The sequence below is a fragment of the Anolis carolinensis genome, chromosome 3 (genome assembly GCF_035594765.1).
Source record: "Anolis carolinensis isolate JA03-04 chromosome 3, rAnoCar3.1.pri, whole genome shotgun sequence".
Taxonomy (NCBI): domain Eukaryota; kingdom Metazoa; phylum Chordata; class Lepidosauria; order Squamata; family Dactyloidae; genus Anolis; species Anolis carolinensis.
This window is the reverse complement of record NC_085843.1, coordinates 4,354,461-4,373,732: the sequence shown is the minus strand read 5'-3', so window position 1 is coordinate 4,373,732 and position 19,272 is coordinate 4,354,461. Positions and strand designations below refer to the sequence as shown.

Sequence of the window (19,272 nt, the reverse complement as noted above, 5' to 3'; positions counted from 1 at the left end):
TCACTTTCCTGGATTATCTTGCAGCTTTTGTGTGTTCATGTTCATGGGACTTTGTCATGCATTAATGGAACCTTGTTTTATGCTTATTGTTTTCTTGGATTATTCTTCAAAGTCTTGTTTTGCAACAATCTCTTGGAACTTTACTTTTGCTTTTTAAGAACTATTTATCTACTATTTCCAAATAAACTACAAAAGACTTCAACCTGTGTACATGAACATGTACATGGTGTACTTTATTTTATCTTGCTGGGGGCATTTTGGGTTGATTTTGGTGTCACTGAAAGTATGTTCCGTTTTTTGCCCGCAGCGGATCGCAATGATTGGATCAGGGCCCTGCAGAAGACGGTGGAGGACAGGAAGGGGCGCTGCTTAGACCGAGGCTCGGTCTTCCATGCGTCCGGCGGCAGCTTCGAGGCGGTGGACAAGTGCGGCCCTTTGGAGCTGCGGGGCTACAAGAGCAAGCTGTACGTGGCCGTGGCCGGGGATAAGGTCTTCCTCTACAAGAACGCAGAGGTGGGTAGGTTTCATAGAATCCTAAAGGCAAAATGGGCCCCCAAAGGCCATCTAGTCTGACCAAAAAGACACAAATCCAAACCCTCCAGAGAAGGACTCCTATGCAGTTTGGACTTGGCTTGGACTTTTAAATGGATATAAATAATAATAATAATAATAATAATAATAATAATAATAATAATAATAATATTCTCGAGTGAGAAGGGCGGGGTATAAATGTTGTAAATAATAATCCCGTGTGATTGGCTCAGGCCTTTAAATTGATGATGATGATGATGATAATAATAAATGATGCGAACTTGGCTTGGTTACCAGTATTAAAAAAACATCAGAATCAAGACAGTAAATAAGGAACACCACTCAGAAACAGGGGAACTCCAGACAGCAAACTATCAAGTGCCAGTTAACATCTCCCAAACAGAGGATGCCTCCAGGCAACAACAAACAATCTACCTCTATGCAGATACCCTCACTGATTGACTTTGCAGATGCAAGGCTACTCAATGCTAATCAAACTTACTCATTGCAACATTCCCACTTGCTTCAAACAGACAAGGGTTTTTTCTCCCACTCTGAACATTTCAGATAGATAGATAGATAGATAGATAGATAGATAGATAGATATAGGCACACACACGCACTCCACTTGCCTCATTTCCAACAGACCTCTGAAGATGCCAGCCACAGATGCAGGTGAAACGTCAGGAGAGAATGCTTCCGGAACATGGCCATACAGCTCAAAAAAACTCACAGCAAGCCAGTGATTCTGGCCGTGAAAGCCTTTGACAACACATTGAAGGTCCTTGTGTTTGCTATCTATCTTCCTGCCCAGTCATAATCCTTGTGTGTTTTCTGCTTCAGGAGTTTCGCCTGGGCATTGGCATCACCTACATCGAGATGAACGTGGGGAACGTCAAGGACGTGGACCGGAGGGGGTTCGATTTGACGACGCCGTACCGAATATTCAGGTATAAAGGACCTTATGTGTGTGTATATATATATAGTGTACTAGCTGTGCCCGGCCACGTGTTGCTGTGGCAAAGTCTGGTGGTCTGGGAAATAAAGTATTGAGGATTTGGTGGTAGTTAAGGTAAAGGGTCAAGGTTTTCCCCTGACATTAAGTCCAGTCGTGTCTGATTCTGGGGGTTGGGGCTCATCTCCATTGCTAAGCCGAAGAGCCGGCGTTGTCCGTAGACACCTCCAAGATCATATGGCATGACTGCATGGAGCACCGTTACCTTCCCGCCGGAGCAGTACCTATACATCTACTCTCATTTGCACGTTTTTGAACTTTTGGTATAAGCTGGGGCTAATAGTGGGGGCTCTCTCCGCTCCCCTAATTCAAACCTGCGACGTTTCAGTCCAGAAGTTCAGCAGTTCAGCGCTTTAACACGCTGCGCCATCAGGGGATATTATTTCCTAAAGGTTGTGAATATACAATATTTCTGATTGGTTTTTTTGCCTGTTGGAGGCAAGTATGAATGCTGCAATTAGGAAAAATGATTAGGATGTAATGGCCTTGCAGCTTTAAAGCCTGGTTGCTTCCTCCCTGAGTGAATTTTTTGTTGGGAGGTGTTAGCTAGCCCTGATGGTTTCCTGTCTGGAATTCCCTTGTTTTTAGAGTGGCGTTCTTTGCGCTATTTTCTGTGCTTCTACTGTCTGTGGCCCTTAGAAAACAATTATTCCTCTACCTCTAATTAGGACTTCATTTTTCTTTTCTTTTTGTTGTATCAGCCTAGAGGCGTGGATGAGGGGTTGTGCTGTCAATTTTCTAGGTTGTGGGGTGTTTAGATTTGTTGTTTTGTTGGTCGCCGGGATTCCATCACTCTTTTATATGTATAGATATATAGGCTCTTTCTGAATTTTTATTAGGGCCAATATTGGGGGGAAAATTCTGAGAATTGGATTGTTGTTGTTTTGCTCCTTGGATGTTTGCAAAAACAACGGGGTTGCATGAAAATGGTTTGCGTCATTCAGACCCATGTTATTTAAGGAATGTTTATGTATCCACACTATTAAAATGAATGCAGTTTGGCACCACTTGAACTGCCATACCTCAATGCTATGGAATCTTGGGAGTTGTAGTTTGCACCCTTTTGACAGAGAAGGCTAAAGGCACTGCCAAACTACAACTCCCGGGATTCCATAACATTCAGCCACAGCAGTTCAAGTAGGATAATTCTACAATGTAGATGCACCCCATGATAACTTTGATTATGCCTCACATTTTGGTGCAATAAAAGCCTAAAACACCAATGCGAGCCCCAAATGTGCCTTCCTCACCATCATTATCATCATTATCATATATTTGTTATTTGTTACCTGTCTCTCTTCATGGCTCGAGGCAGGTAAGAAATCACCGTAGTTAAAATATATGGCTAAAACAAAGGGCCATAACAACACATACTGTATATACTCGAGTATAAGCCTAGTTTATATTCGGGTCGGCTTATACTCGAGTATATACAGTATATTGAAATGATGCATGGATTTTAATCCAGGTCCATAACAGTGTAACGTGTTATGGTAATCTCTGAGCAGTTAGACTCAATTTAACCCTCTCTGGGGGAGATTCCACAAAAATGTAGCAGAGTAGCAAAAGCAAAAGCTTTCAAATGCAGCAGTTACTTACACGTGGTGAGCAAAGAGACTTTCAGCTTAGGATGGCAATCGATTGCAGAGACTCAATAAGAGTTCAAAAACATTTATTCAGGTAAAAAGAATTCCATTATAGATAGAAAGGCTTGGGAGCTGTCTAGTCTACTCTAGACTGATGTCTAAGGAAAAATAAGAAAGGAAAAATAACAAACATCTAAATAGTTACATCTTGCCAGGAGGGATGGTGAAATGCTGTTGTTAGTTTGAAGAACAAAGGGAGAAAAGAGTGAACCTCATGGTCCAGTTTATTGGGGCCATAAAACATTCTGACCAATGAGAAGTTAGTGTCCCTGGAGATTCACATTTCTACTAACTTCAAAGTAAGGGATGTGATGTAAACAGGATAGAGTGAAACACAGTAAGGCCTGTCTAGGCATGCTTTGGAAACAGGGAAAGGATTCTCTCAATCTAACTCTATCATCTATCTGACTACATTTAGACTTGAGTAGTCCAGGGTGATTCCCAACATAATGATGCCTCGGGTTTTGCAATGTAACCTCCTCTGCTTTCAAGCCTTGCAATGCTCATCATGGCCTTACCCTATGGGTACTGCGTAGCCCATCGCCCCCAACAGCTGACTCTTCTCTTGCTTTTCCCAGCTTCCTTGCCGACACCGACCAGGAGAAGGAGGACTGGGTGGAGGCCATGCGGCAGTCCATCTCGGAGGCCCTTTCCCACTCGGAAGTGGCCGAGCGCATCTGGAGCGCCGAGGCCAACCGCCTTTGCGCCGACTGCGGGGCCCCCAACCCCGACTGGGGCTCCATCAACCTCTGCGTGGTCATCTGCAAGCGATGCGCAGGTAGGCCCCCTCCGTGGGTGGGGCTGGATGACCTTTGGGGTGCCCTCCCACTCCTCTTTATTCATGACTTGGATGAAGACTTAAAGGACCTGCTTCTTATCAAGTTTGCAGATGGGACCCAATTGGGAGGGAGAGCTAATACTCCTGAGGACAGGATCAGAATTTGAAATGACCTTAACAAATTAGAGAGCTGAACGGCCAAAAGTAACAACATGAATGTCAACAAGGGCAAATGTAAAATGTGAGTCAGAAAAAAATGAAAGGCAAAGATACAAAATGGGTGACCCCTGACTTGATAACAGCAGATGTGAGAAAGATCTTGGAGTCTTCATGGAGAACAAGCGGAACATGAGCCAAGAGTGTGATGCAGCAGCTGAAAAAGCCAATGGGATTCTGGGCTGCATCAAAAGGAATCCAGTGTCTTGATCTTGTTTACTGTGTACTAATCTTGTTGTGTATATAACAACAACAACAACAATAATAATATGATATTGCGATCTTGTAAAACAACAGCTTCCCTGATTCCCTAATATTGAGCCGTGGCAATTCACTGGTTGCCCAAATGCATTCGTTCTGCAGCAAAGATGCACCTCAATGGGTTTCCGTGGCTTGCTGCTCCGAAGAAGAAACTTATCTCTTGCCAAATTGTCATAGTATCTGTAATTAGACTACGTAACAAAATGTGAAAAATGTTCTGTGCCTGGTTCAAAAGTATTACCTGCTTAATTGTGTAGCCCTTACTTTGAAAGTAGTTGTTCTACTCCAGAATCTTTTTTGTGGCACAAACTTGGTTGAATGGGTTGAGTCTCCATGGTGTGATATTCATTGTGCTGCAGGATGATGTCTCTCTCTCTCCCGTAGAAACCAAGTTTGTGCAGTTCAATAAACTTTCCCCATGTTTTTATGATAGAACTAGTTAGGAAACAATGGCATTTCAAGGTCAAGAATATAGTGTTATATAGGGCAATTGCTTCATTTTTTTCTTGCTTCCAAATGCAGGGGAGCACCGTGGGCTGGGGCCCAGCATCTCCAAAGTGCGGAGCCTCAAGATGGACAAGAAGGTCTGGACTGAGGAGCTGATTGAGGTAAGAGTGGCATCACTCCAGACTTACTTTACTTAGACGATCCCTTGTAGTTCGAGGAGGATTGTCTTCCATCTCTGTTGTCTTGGGGGGGTGTCCGTAGATGGCTGAAGAGACCTATTCTTGACCCGCATGTTCTCCCTTCCGCAGTGAGGACATTGGTTTCCAGGTGGAAGGCGGTCCCGGTCAGGGTTGGCTTGACGGGCCTTCCTCTTGGCACGTTTCTCCCTTAAGCCCTCCGTTCGTGCCTCTTCGAACTCCGCAGCACTGCTGGTCACAGCTGACCTCCAATTAGAGTGCTCAAGGGCCAGGGCTTCCCAGTTCTCAGTGTCTATGCCACAGTTTTTAAGGTTGGCTTTGAGCCCATCTTTCAATCTCTTTTCCTGCCCACCAACATTACGTTTCCCGTTCTTGAGTTCGGAGTAGAGTAACTGCTTTGGGAGACGGTGATCTTTGGGCATTCGGACAACGTGGCCTTCAGTCCAGCGGAGTTGATGGCGTAGGAGCATCACTTCCGCCTGTCTTCCCAAGAGATTTGTAGGTTTTTCCAGAGGCAACGCTGATGGAAACGCTCCAGGAGTTTGGTGTGACGTCTGTACACAGTTCACGTTTTGCAGGCGTAGAGCAGGGTTGGGAGGGGAATGGCTTTGTAAACAAGCACCTTGGTCTCTCCACGGATGTCCCGGTCATCAAACACTCTCTGCTTCATACGGAAAAATGCTGCACTCGCAGAGCTCAGGCGGTGTTGTATTTTAGTGTCGTCTGTAGACTGTCCACGTTTCGCAGGCGTAGAGCAGGGTTGGGAGGGGAATGGCTTTGTAAACAAGCACCTTGGTCTCTCTACGGATTTCCCGGTCATCAAACACTCTCTGCTTCATACGGAAAAATGCTGCACTCACAGAGCTCAGGCGGTGTTGTATTTCAGTGTCGATGTTGACTTTTGTGGAGAGGTGGCTGCCAAGGGAGCGGAAATGGTCACTCTAGAATCCTATCGCAACTGCTTGCCTCTGAGGCTGAGAGAGTGTGACTCGCCCAAGGCCGCCCAGTGGGCTTCCACGCCTGAGATGGGATTCGAACCCTTTCCTCCAGAACCATAGTTAGTCAGGCTGTGCCTTCAAATCCGCTGGAGATTCACCCCGTTGGATTTCAGGAGTTTTGGACGTGAATTAAACCCAGGAGTGAAGCCTCTCAGCACCCACAGGGGGCGCTGTTGCACAGGCTTTGGGAGAATACATGTTGTCAGAGGCTTTCATGGCCGAATCAGTGTGTTGCGTGTGTTGCTGTGAGTTTTCCGGGCTGTATGGGCATGTTGCAGTAGCATTCTCTCCTGATGTTTCGCCCACATCTGTGGAAGGCATCCTGCATGCAGGGAGTCTCTTCCAGGCAGGACAATAGAGATCACTGGAGGAACCCAAACTGTTAATATTACTCCTTCTTTTCATCATGCAGCTGAGTTCCTGCAATTGAACTGTGCTTTGCAGGCCAGAAAGCCTTGTGTTTATTTTCCATTTTGAATAGTCATGTACACAGTTGAGTTACTACTAATTGGAATATTTGCAATCCAGAAAATGCAACCTTTTTGTGGCTAAAACAGGCCAGAGAAGCGATGCAGCTCAGAAGAATGAATGCAGTTTTGCACCACTTCAATTGCTGAGTCTCAATGCGATGGGCTCCTGGGATTTGCAGTTTGGTGAAGCCTGTGTCTCTTTGGCAGAGAAAGACGAAGACCCTTTGAGACTGCAACTCCCATTGACTTGTGACAGCTAAAGTGGTGTCAAAGTGCATTAATTCTGCCATGTAGACACCCATCCCTTGTGTTGCTCTGGTTGTTGAGCTTCCAGACCCATAGAAAGAGGGGGCAATCAATTCCTCTTCCATTGCGGTCAATGCGCTCATTAGTGACCTAGAAACAAAGTGGAGCGAAGGGAGCCTTGGTGCCCATGGACCGTAAAGAGGAACGATGTGCTCTCGTTTAGCTCTCGTTTAGGAACCAGTTCATGTTTTGTGTTCCATTGGGTCAGCCCACATAACAACAACAACTCCATTGAAAAAGGGCATTTTCAGCATATGTTTGTTTCATGCAAACAATTCTTTTCTATTTTTATTTATTATTATTATTTATTAGTGACATTTCAATGATATTAAATAGATTTAAAGAGCCAAAATTCAGATGAAAAAAATCTGTTCTGTATCTATTCATTGTTCCTGCCTGGCTGAAGGGCGTTGGGCTGGATGGCCTTTGGGGGTCCCTTCCCACTCTGCTAGGAGTCTATGAGTCCTGGGTCTGCTCTGTCTAAGCCAACCTTCCTGAATTCCTCGAATAGGGTGAGGCAGGCTATCTATCCCTTTGGAGGGTGGCCGGCTCAGGCGGGGAGCAGAGTCAGTCCCGCAATGCATTCCTGGTCCCGTTCTAAGGCATCTGGGCTCTGGGCTGGTTTGTCTTTCTAATTCAGACCTGGAGGGAAAACCAGCTTGATCAGCCTGGGGAATGGAGGCAACACCATCAAGGCCATAAACACCTGGGCCATACCTGTCATAAGATATACTACTAGCATCATAAACTGGACACAGATGGAACTGGACAATTTGGACAGAAAAACAAGAAAATTCATAGCCATTCATCATTCACTGCACCCCCGCTGTGATGTTGACCGGCTATATCTGCCTAGAAGATCAGGGGGCAGAGGACTCTTACAAGTCAAACAAGCAGTCAAAGAAGAAGAACATGCCCTGGCAGAATACGTAAAAGAAAGTGAAGAACCTGCTTTGATTGAAGTCAAAAATCAGAAACTCCTCAAAACACAACAGACAAAAAACCAGTACAAGAAAACCGCACTACAAACTAGAGCTGACAGCTGGCACAACAAAACATTGCATGGGAAGTTCCTTGACAAAATTGAAGGAAAAGCTGATAAAGAGAAGACCTGGCTCTGGCTCACGAATGGGACCCTGAAGAAGGAGACAGAAGGCCTGATCCTTGCAGCCCATCAGCAAGACATCAGGACAAAGGCAATCAAGGCCAAGATCGAAAAATCAGCTGATGACCCAAAATGCAGACTGTGTAAGGAAGCTGACAAAACCATGGATCATCTCCTCAGCTGCTGTAAGAAAATCGCACAGACAGACTACAAACAGAGGCATAACTACGTGGCCCAAAGGATTCATTGGAACTTATGCCTCAAGTACCACCTCCCAGCAGCAAAGAACTGGTGGGATCACAAACCTGCAAAAGTATTGGAAAATGAACACGTAAAGATACTGTGGGACTTCCGAATCCAGACTGACAAAGTTCTGGAACACAACACACCAGACATCACAGTCGTGGAAATAAAAAAGGTTTGGATCATTGATGTTGCCATCCCAGGTGACAGTCGCATTGACGAAAAACAACAGGAAAAACTCAGCCACTATCAGGACCTCAAGACTGAACTTCAAAGACTCTGGCAGAAACCAGTGCAGGTGGTCCCGGGGGTGATGGGCACACTGGGTGCCGTGCCAAAAGATCTCAGCCGGCATTTGGAAACAATAGACATTGACAAAATTACAATCTGCCAACTGCAAAAGGCCACCCGACTGGGATCTGCCCACATCATCCGAAAATACATCACACAGTCCTAGACACTTGGGAAGTGTTCGACTTGTGATTTTGTGACACGAAATCCAGCATGTCTATCTTGTTTGCTGTGTCATACTATGCCTTTGTGTCAATAATAATAATAATAATAATAATAATAATAATAATAATAATTTTATTCTTGTACCCCGCCTCTATCTCCCCGCAGGGACTCAGGGCGTCTTACAAATGCAAAAGAGTCTACATACAAAAACATCAAATACCGAAAACGCACAAATGAAAAATTAAAACATACGATTAAAAATCAAACCATTAATAAAAGTTAAAACACATCAATAAAACATAAGGATGGGCTGCTAGTTTTGCTCCTAGGGCAAACTATGGGGTCTTGAAATCCTTCCTTCCTATCACTTCGTCTCTCCCTCCCTGCTTCTCCCTTCCCTTCCCCTTCCTTTTTTCCTTTATCTTCCCTTCCCCTTCCTGCTTTTCCTCTCTCCTTTCTTCCCTTCCCTTCCTTCACCTCCCTCCCTCCTTCCCTTCTTCCTGCCTTCTTTTCTCCTTCCTTCCTTCCTTCCTTCCTTCCTTCCTTCCTTCCTTCCTTCCTTCCTCTTCCTGCCTTTCTCCCTTCCTCTTCCTTCCCTTCTTCTTGCCTTCTTTTCCCCTTCTTTCCTTCCTTCCTTCCTCTTCCTGCCTTTCTCCCTTCCTCTTCCTTCCCTTCTTCTTGCCTTCTTTTCCCCATCCTTCCTTCCTTTTCCTGCTTTTCCTCCCTCCTTTCTTCCCTTCCTCCCCTTCCTTCCTTCCTTCTCTCCCTCCCATCCCTGCCTTTCCTCCCTTTTTCCTTCCTTCCTTCCCGACCCTTCCATCCCTCCCTTCATTCCCCTTCCTGCCTTCCCTTCCTCCCTTCTTCTTCCTCCCTTCCTTCACCTCCCTCCCTCCCTTGCTTACTTTCTCCCTTTCCTTCCCCCTTCTTTCCTTCCTACATCCCTTCCTTCCTTCCCCTCCTGCCTTTCTTCCCTCCTTCTTCCTTTCTTCCTGCCTTCTTTTCCTCTTCCTTCCCTTTTCTGCCTTTCCTCTCTCCCTCCCTCCTTCCCTTCCTTCCCTCTCTCCCACTTCCTTTTTTCCTTCCCTCTCTCCCTCCCCCTTCCTGCCTTTCATTCTTCCCTCTCCTTCCTTCCTTCCTTCCTTCCTTCCTTCCTTCCTTCCTTCCTTCCTTCCTTCCTTCCTTCCTTCCTTCCTTCCTTCCAACTTCCTTTCTCTCTCTCCCCCTTCCCCCCTTCATTTTTCTTTTTTTTTTTCTTGTCTTCCTATCCTCCCTTCCTCCTTTTTTCTCTTTCTTACCCTTCCATCCTCTGTTCCTCCTTTGTCTCTTGCTTTCTTTCTTCCTCCACTTTTTCCCACCCTTCATTATTTTCTTTCTTTCTTGCCCTCCTATCCTCACTCCCTCCCCTTTTCCTTTTCCTTTCTCTCTTTTCTAATTCCTCCCTTTCTTCCTTCTGTCCTTTCTCTATCCCTCTCTTTTTTGTCTTTCTCTTCCTCTTCCCTTCCTTCTTTTTCTTCATCTTAATTAATTAAACAATTTATCTTAATTCCTTCCTTCCTCTGTTTTCTCATTCTCTCCCTCTCTTTTTTCTTTGTTTCTCTCTCCCTTCCCTTCCTCTTTTTTCTCCTTCTTTCCCTCCTTTTTCATTCTTTCTTGTCCTCTTATTTTCATTCCCTCTCTTTCTCCCTTCTTTTCTCTGTCTTCCTCTTCCTCTATTTTTTTTTCTTTCCTTCCTTCCTTTGTTCTCTCATTCTCTCCTTTTTCTTTGTTTCTCTTTCTTTCTCCTTCCTTTTTTCTTTTCTCTCCCTCTTTCCCTCCCTCTTCATTCTTTCTTTCCTTCCTTCTTCACTCCCGCTTTTTCTTCATTAACTTTCTGAATTCCTTCCTTTCTTCTTTTGTTTTCTGATTCTGTCCCTTTCTTTCTTTCTTTCTTTCTTTCTTTCTTTCTTTCTTTCTTTCTTTCTTTCTTTCTTTCTTTCTTTCTTTCTTTCTTTCTTTCTTTCTTTCTTTCTTTCTTCTTTCTTTCTTTCTTTCTTTCTTTCTTTCTTTCCTCCTCTCCCGCTCTTTCCCTCACTCCCTCCTTCCCTTCTTCTCCTATATTCTTCCCAAAAGGAAAACCAAGAAGTTTTACAAGAAAGTGAACAACTTCCGGTAATTATTCTCACTGGGCTGCAAAAACCCTGCATTTTACAAGGCCATTAAACGGTGCTGATGCAAAAGTTGCAACACAATTAAATTCACCTGTCCTGTTAAAATATTTACAATTTACATCTGGGTGACATTACAAGAGGGCCTTCCTTCCATCTCCATGCATGTGACTCTATCCACTGCTTCAAAACCCAAAAGGCAGACCTTGATTTTGCCTTGTTATAGAAGGGATAGCATTTCATTACTCCCAGTAGAGATGTTCAATGTGTTGTCGAAGGTTTTCGTGGCCGGAATCACGGTATGGCCATGTTCCAGTAGCATTCTCTCCTGACGTTTCACCTGCATCTGTGGCAGGCATCCTCAGACGTTTGTTCAGAGGTCTGTGGGAGTGAGGCAAGTGGAGTGTGTATATCTATATATTTGTGGAATGATATCCAGGGTGGGAGGAAACAGCCCTTGTGTATTTGAAGGCTTTCATGGCCGGAATCACAGTATGGCCATGTTCCAGTAGCATTCTCTCCTGACGTTTCACCTGCATCTGTGGCAGGCATCTTCAGAGGTTTGTTCAGAGGTCTGTGGGAGTGAGGCAAGTGGAGTGTGTATATCTATATCTATATTTGTGGAATGATATCCAGGGTGGGAGGAAACAGCCCTTGTGTATTTGAAGGCTTTCATGGCCGGAATCACGGTATGGCCATGTTCCAGTAGCATTCTCTCCTGACGTTTCACCTGCATCTGTGGCAGGCATCTTCAGAGGTTTGTTCAGAGGTCTGTGGGAGTGAGGCAAGTGGAGTGTGTATATCTATATCTATATTTGTGGAATGATATCCAGGGTGGGAGGAAACAGCCCTTGTGTATTTGAAGGCTTTCATGGCCGGAATCACAGTATGGCCATGTTCCAGTAGCATTCTCTCCTGACGTTTCACCTGCATCTGTGGCAGGCATCTTCAGAGGTTTGTTCAGAGGTCTGTGGGAGTGAGGCAAGTGGAGTGTGTATATCTATATCTATATTTGTGGAATGATATCCAGGGTGGGAGGAAACAGCCCTTGTGTATTTGAAGGCTTTCATGGCCGGAATCACGGTATGGCCATGTTCCAGTAGCATTCTCTCCTGACGTTTCACCTGCATCTGTGGCAGGCATCTTCAGAGGTTTGTTCAGAGGTCTGTGGGAGTGAGGCAAGTGGAGTGTGTATATCTATATCTATATTTGTGGAATGATATCCAGGGTGGGAGGAAACAGCCCTTGTGTATTTGAAGGCTTTCATGGCCGGAATCACGGTATGGCCATGTTCCAGTAGCATTCTCTCCTGACGTTTCACCTGCATCTGTGGCAGGCATCTTCAGAGGTTTGTTCAGAGGTCTGTGGGAGTGAGGCAAGTGGAGTGTGTATATCTATATCTATATTTGTGGAATGATATCCAGGGTCGGAGGAAACAGCCCTTGTGTATTTGAAGGCTTTCATGGCCGGAATCACAGTATGGCCATGTTCCAGTAGCATTCTCTCCTGACGTTTCACCTGCATCTGTGGCAGGCATCTTCAGAGGTTTGTTCAGAGGTCTGTGGGAGTGAGGCAAGTGGAGTGTGTATATCTATATCTATATTTGTGGAATGATATCCAGGGTCGGAGGAAACAGCCTTTGTGTATTTGAAGGCTTTCATGGCCAGAATCACAGTATGGCCATGTTCCAGTAGCATTCTCTCCTGACGTTTCACCTGCATCTGTGGCAGGCATCTTCAGAGGTTTGTTCAGAGGTCTGTGGGAGTGAGGCAAGTGGAGTGTGTATATCTATATCTATATTTGTGGAATGATATCCAGGGTCGGAGGAAACAGCCCTTGTGTATTTGAAGGCTTTCATGGCCAGAATCACAGTATGGCCATGTTCCAGTAGCATTCTCTCCTGACGTTTCACCTGCATCTGTGGCAGGCATCCTCAGACGTTTGTTCAGAGGTCTGTGGGAGTGAGGCAAGTGGAGTGTGTATATCTATATCTATATTTGTGGAATGATATCCAGGGTGGGAGGAAACAGCCTTTGTGTATTTGAAGGCTTTCATGGCCAGAATCACAGTATGGCCATGTTCCAGTAGCATTCTCTCCTGACGTTTCACCTGCATCTGTGGCAGGCATCTTCAGAGGTTTGTTCAGAGGTCTGTGGGAGTGAGGCAAGTGGAGTGTGTATATCTATATCTATATTTGTGGAATGATATCCAGCTGTGGGAGGAAACAGCCCTTGTGTATTTGAAGGCTTTCATGGCCAGAATCACAGTATGGCCATGTTCCAGTAGCATTCTCTCCTGACGTTTCACCTGCATCTGTGGCAGGCATCCTCAGACGTTTGTTCAGAGGTCTGTGGGAGTGAGGCAAGTGGAGTGTGTATATCTATATCTATATTTGTGGAATGATATCCAGCTGTGGGAGGAAACAGCCCTTGTGTATTTGAAGGCTTTCATGGCCAGAATCACAGTATGGCCATGTTCCAGTAGCATTCTCTCCTGACGTTTCACCTGCATCTGTGGCAGGCATCTTCAGAGGTTTGTTCAGAGGTCTGTGGGAGTGAGGCAAGTGGAGTGTGTATATCTATATCTATATTTGTGGAATGATATCCAGGGTGGGAGGAAACAGCCTTTGTGTATTTGAAGGCTTTCATGGCCAGAATCACAGTATGGCCATGTTCCAGTAGCATTCTCTCCTGACGTTTCACCTGCATCTGTGGCAGGCATCTTCAGAGGTTTGTTCAGAGGTCTGTGGGAGTGAGGCAAGTGGAGTGTGTATATCTATATCTATATTTGTGGAATGATATCCAGGGTGGGAGGAAACAGCCCTTGTGTATTTGAAGTTTTTCATGGCCAGAATCACAGTATGGCCATGTTCCAGTAGCATTCTCTCCTGACGTTTCACCTGCATCTGTGGCAGGCATCTTCAGAGGTTTGTTCAGAGGTCTGTGGGAGTGAGGCAAGTGGAGTGTGTATATCTATATCTATATTTGTGGAATGATATCCAGGGTGGGAGGAAACAGCCTTTGTGTATTTGAAGGCTTTCATGGCCAGAATCACAGTATGGCCATGTTCCAGTAGCATTCTCTCCTGACGTTTCACCTGCATCTGTGGCAGGCATCTTCAGAGGTTTGTTCAGAGGTCTGTGGGAGTGAGGCAAGTGGAGTGTGTATATCTATATCTATATTTGTGGAATGATATCCAGGGTGGGAGGAAACAGCCTTTGTGTATTTGAAGGCTTTCATGGCCAGAATCACAGTATGGCCATGTTCCAGTAGCATTCTCTCCTGACGTTTCACCTGCATCTGTGGCAGGCATCTTCAGAGGTTTGTTCAGAGGTCTGTGGGAGTGAGGCAAGTGGAGTGTGTATATCTATATCTATATTTGTGGAATGATATCCAGGGTGGGAGGAAACAGCCCTTGTGTATTTGAAGGCTTTCATGGCCGGAATCACAGTATGGCCATGTTCCAGTAGCATTCTCTCCTGACGTTTCACCTGCATCTGTGGCAGGCATCTTCAGAGGTTTGTTCAGAGGTCTGTGGGGGTGGGGCAAGTGGAGAGTGTGTGTATATTTATATATATATCTGTGGAATGATGTCCAGTGTGGGAGGAACAACCCTTGTGTATTTGAAGGCTTTCATGGCTGGAATCACGGTATGGCCATGTTCTAGTAGCATTCTCTCCTGACGTTTCGCCTGCATATGTGGCAGGCATCCTCAGAGGTTTGTTCAGAGGTCTGTGGGAGTGAGGCAAGTGGAGTGTTTGTGTGTATATCTATATTTATATCTATTTTACCATTTATGTGTTTTAAATGCAATTTTTTATCCTGTATTTTTGTTTTAATTGATATATTGTATTACTGTTTTATCTTTTTATAGTGTGATTTGTATTATGTTGCCTATGTTTTGTCCTATGTTGTTTGGGCCTCTGCCCCATGTAAGCCGCCCCGAGTCCCCACGGGGTATAAATAAAGTTTTATTATTATTATTATTATTATTATTATTATTATTATTATTATTATTATTATTTATATCTGTGGAATGATGTCCAGGGTGGGAGGAACAATCCTTGTGTATCTGAAGGCTTTCATGGCCAGAATCACGGTATGGCCATGTTCCAGTAGCATTCTCTCCTAACGTTTCACCTGCATCTGTGGCTGGCATCCCCAGAGGTCTGTGGGAGTGAGGCAAGTGGAGTGTGTCTGTCTATCTATCTATCTATCTATCTATCTATCTTTCTGTGGAATGATGTCCAGGATGAGAGGAACAATCCTTGTGTATTCAAAGCCAGTGTGAATGTTGCAATGAACCAGTATGATCAGTATTGAGTGGCCTTGCAGCTGCAAAGCCTGACTGTTTCTGCCTGGGGTCATCTTCTGTTTGGGAGGTGTTACCTGGAACTTGATTGCTTGTTGTCTGTAGTTTTCCTTTTTCTGAGTGGTGTTATGATTCAGAAGCGAAGTCTTGCAATAACTTCTTTCTCTCTATGTCTGTCTGTCTGTCTGTCTGTCTGTGTGTCTTCCTTGGCAGCTCTTCCTCCGGATCGGGAACGGGGTGGCCAACCAGTTCTGGGCGGCCAACGTCCCTCCCAGCGAGGCCATCCACCCGCAGAGCGACAGCCAGGAGCGCAGGCACTTCCTCACGGCCAAGTACCGGGAGGGCAAGTACCGCAAGTACCACCCGCTCTTCGGGAACCAGGAGGAGCTCAACAAGGTGGGACACGTGGCTTCTTCGTCTAATTTCCAATGCATTTTTATGGTTTTATGTCCCACTGGTGGTCCAATGGAGCCTCTGTCCTTCCCTGGAAGATTTTAATCAGAGCTGGGTGGCCATCTGTTGGGAAGGCTTTGATTGTGCCTTCCTGAATAGCAAAAGGGGATTGGAGTGGATAGCCTTTGTGTCTCCCTTTCAACCGTAGCGGTCTGTTACCTACCTTTGAGTCTAATGGAGGAGGAATTTAATAAGTGACCCGATGGCCATCTGACGGGAAGGCTTTGATTGTGCCTTCCTGAATAGCAAAAGGGAAAATGGACTGGATGGCCTTTGCATTCCCCTTTCAACTCTATTCGTCTATTAACTGCCCTGGAGTCCAATGGAGGAGGAATTTAATAAGAGACTGTATGGCCATCTGTCAGGAAGGCTTTGATTGTGTCTTCCTGAATAGCAAAAGGAAAATTGGACTGGATGGCCTTTGCTTTCCCTTTTCAACTCTAATAATCTATTACCTGCCTTGGAGACCAATGGAGGAAGTTGTAATCAGAGGCTGGATGGCCATCTGTTGGGAAGGTTTGATTGTGTCTTCCTGCATAGCAAAAGGGGGCTGGACTAGATGGCCTTTGCATTCCCCTTTTAACTCTAATAATCTATTACCTGCTTTGAAGTCCAATGGAGGAGGTCTTTAATCAGAGGCTGGGTGGCCATCTGTTGGGAAGGCTTTGATTGTGTCTTCCTGAATAGCAAAAGAGGATTGGACTGGATGGCCTTTGTGTTCCCCTTTCAATACTAATTGTCTTTTAACTGCCTTAGAATCCAATGGAAGAGGTCTCCAATCAGTGGCTGGATGGCCATCTGTCAGGAAGGTTTTGATTGTGTCTTCCTAATGGCCTTTGTGTACCCCTTTCTACGCTAGTTGTCTATTAACCGCCTTGGAGTCCAATAGAGGAGGCTTTTAAGCAGAGGCCGGATGGCCATCTGTCAGGAAGGCTTTGATTACGTCTTCCTGAATAGCAAAAGTGGGTTAGACTAGATGACCTTTGTGTTCCCCTTTCAACTCTATTTGTCTGTTACCTGTCTTGGAGTCCAGTGGATGGAGGAATTTAATAAGAGACCGTATGGCTGTCTGAAGAGAAGGTTTTGATTGTGTCTTCCTGAATAGCAAAAGTGGGTTAGCCATGATGGCCATTGCATTCTTTCCTTGCTTCCCTGACCCCTTTTCAACTCTATTAGTCTATTACCTGCCTTGGAGTCCCATGGAGGAGGAATTTAATAAGAGATCAGATGGTCATCTAATGGGAAGGCTTTGATTGTGTCTTCTTGAGTAGCAAAATTGGGTTAGACTTGATGGCCTTTGCATTCCCCTTTCAACTCTAGTGGTGTATTAACTGCCTTGGAGTCCAATGGAGGAGGTCTCTAATCAGAAGCTGGGTGGCCATCTGTCAGGAAGGTTTTGATTTTGTCTTCCTAATGGCATTCCATCTGTTGAGAAAGTTTGATTGTGTCTTCCTAGTGGCCTTTGCATTTCCCTTTCAACTCCAGTGGTGTATTAACTGCCCTGGAGTCCAATGGAGGAGGAATTTAATAAGAGACCGTGTGGCCATCTGTCAGGAAGGCTTTGATTGTGTCTTCATGAATAGCAAAAAAGGGGTTGGACTGGATGGCCTTTGTATTCCCCTTTCAACTCGAGTCATCTATTACCTGCCTTGGAGTCCAATGGAGGAAGTCTTTAATCAGTGTCTGGATGGTCATCTGTCAGGAAGGTTTTGATTGTGTCTTCCTAGTGGCCTTTGTGTACCCCTTTCAACGTTAGTGGTCTATTATCTGCCTTGGAGTCCAATGGAGGAGGTCTTTAAGCAGAGGCCGGATGGCCATCTGTCAGGAAGGCTTTGATTATGTGTTCCTGAATAGCAAAAGTGGGTTAGACATGATGACCTTTTTGTTCCCCTTTCAACTCTATTTGTCTGTAACAGGGGTCCCCAAATTTTTTAAGCCGAGGGTCCACAATCCACAATCCTTCAGACTGTTGAGGGGCCGGATTATCATTTGAAAAAAACAAACAAACAAATTCCGATGCACACTGCACATGTCTTATTTGTAGTGCAAAAACAACAACAACAACAACAAGAAAAATGAAAGAACAATACAATATTTAAAAATAAAAACAATTTTAACCAACATACATTGATCGGGATTTCAATGGGAAGTGTGCTCCTGCTTCTGGCCAATGAGATAGTCAAGTTAATTAGGATTGTTGTTGTTGTTGTTGTTGTGTTCCTTCAAGTCATTTCAGACTTTAGGCGAGCCTAAGTCTAAAATTTATTTATTTATTTACTGCATTTATTTACTACACTTGTATCACACCCTTCTGACCCCAAAGGGGACTCAGAGTGGCTTACAAATTATAAGTACATACAATATATTATATTATTTGCATAGCACAATATTAGCATTATATATTACTACTAGCTATGCCCGGCCACGCATTGCTGTGGCGTTGTCTGGTGGTGTTGGTGAGAAATTGTTGAGGTAGTGGTGGTATTGAATGTCTGTTGTATGGTTGTCTTTATGTTTAGTATGCACACTGAAGTGCATTATATGGCAGTGTGGAGTCAAGATAATCCAGTTCAAAGCAGATAATATAAGACTCTAAATGGGTAATATAGCTGTGTGGAAGGGCCTTGAGTCTACACTGCCATATAATCCAGTTCAAATCTGATAATCTGTGGAAGAGGCCTAAGTGAGGCCTAACTGTGCCTGTCCCCTGGGCTGAGTGGGTTGCTAGGAGACCAAGTGGGTGGAGCTTAGCCTTCAAACTGGCAGCAATTGGATAAAAACTATTATTCCTCTCCCTCTAATGAGGACTTTATTTTTCTTTTCTTTTTTGTTGTATCAACCTAGAGCCATGAATGATGGGTTGTGTTGTCAAATTTCGAGGTTGGGGGGCCTTTAGTTTTGTTGTTTTGTCCGCTGCCCTGATGCCATCACTCTTTTATATATATAGATATTGTACTATACCACTGTACTGTAATATTATTAATAATATATGTAATATAGAACATGTAATCAATATTATTATATGGAATTATTATTAGTGTTATATTGTACTACATGATAATATTATTATCAATATTATATGTATATACAATATATTATATTATAAAACTGAGGGCGGGGGCCAGGTAAATGACCTCGGAGGGCCGCATCTGGCCCCCGGGCCTTAGTTTGGGGACCCCTGGTCTGTAACCTGTCTTGGAGTCCAGTGGATGGAGGAATTTAATAAGTGACCAGATGGCCATCTGATGGGAAGGCTTTGATTGTGTCTTCCTGAATAGCAAAAGGGGAATTGGACTGGATGGTCTTTGGGTTCCCCTTTCAACTGTAATCGTCCAATGGAGAGTTTATAGTTTTGCACTGCCCAGCCCTCTTTGTCAGAGAAGGCTAAAAGACGTAAAACTACAAATCCCAGGACTCCATTGCGTTGCGCAATGGGGTCAAACTGCATTCATTCCGCAACCTGTTTATTTCTTTTAAGGAAACGAACGTTTGTTGACATGGCATTTAAAAGTTTACTTTTAAGAGGAAGTTTTCAGGTTTGTAGCAGATGTAACAAGGAAGTTTAAGAATAATAATAATAGTGTAGGATGGGCTCTTTTTCTTATTGTTTGCTGGACAAAAGGTTCGGCCAAAAGTATGACTTGTGCGTTGGTTTTAAAACTTTTTTTAGTTTTTAAATTACTGTATATACTCGA

The 19,272-nt window shown here is 44.5% G+C and overlaps 1 protein-coding gene across 2 annotated transcripts in view; it reads left to right on the top strand.

The window, feature by feature from the left end:
* arap1 (ArfGAP with RhoGAP domain, ankyrin repeat and PH domain 1) overlaps positions 1–19,272 on the top strand; it is a 179,094-nt gene that overhangs the window by 93,392 nt on the left and 66,430 nt on the right. For both annotated transcript variants that reach the window (XM_062977050.1, XM_062977051.1), the window contains 5 exons: positions 308–513; positions 1,375–1,481; positions 3,771–3,970; positions 4,970–5,055; positions 15,338–15,520. In XM_062977050.1, coding sequence (XP_062833120.1) covers positions 308–513; positions 1,375–1,481; positions 3,771–3,970; positions 4,970–5,055; positions 15,338–15,520 — 782 coding nt within the window. The remainder of the gene's footprint in view (positions 1–307; positions 514–1,374; positions 1,482–3,770; positions 3,971–4,969; positions 5,056–15,337; positions 15,521–19,272) is intronic.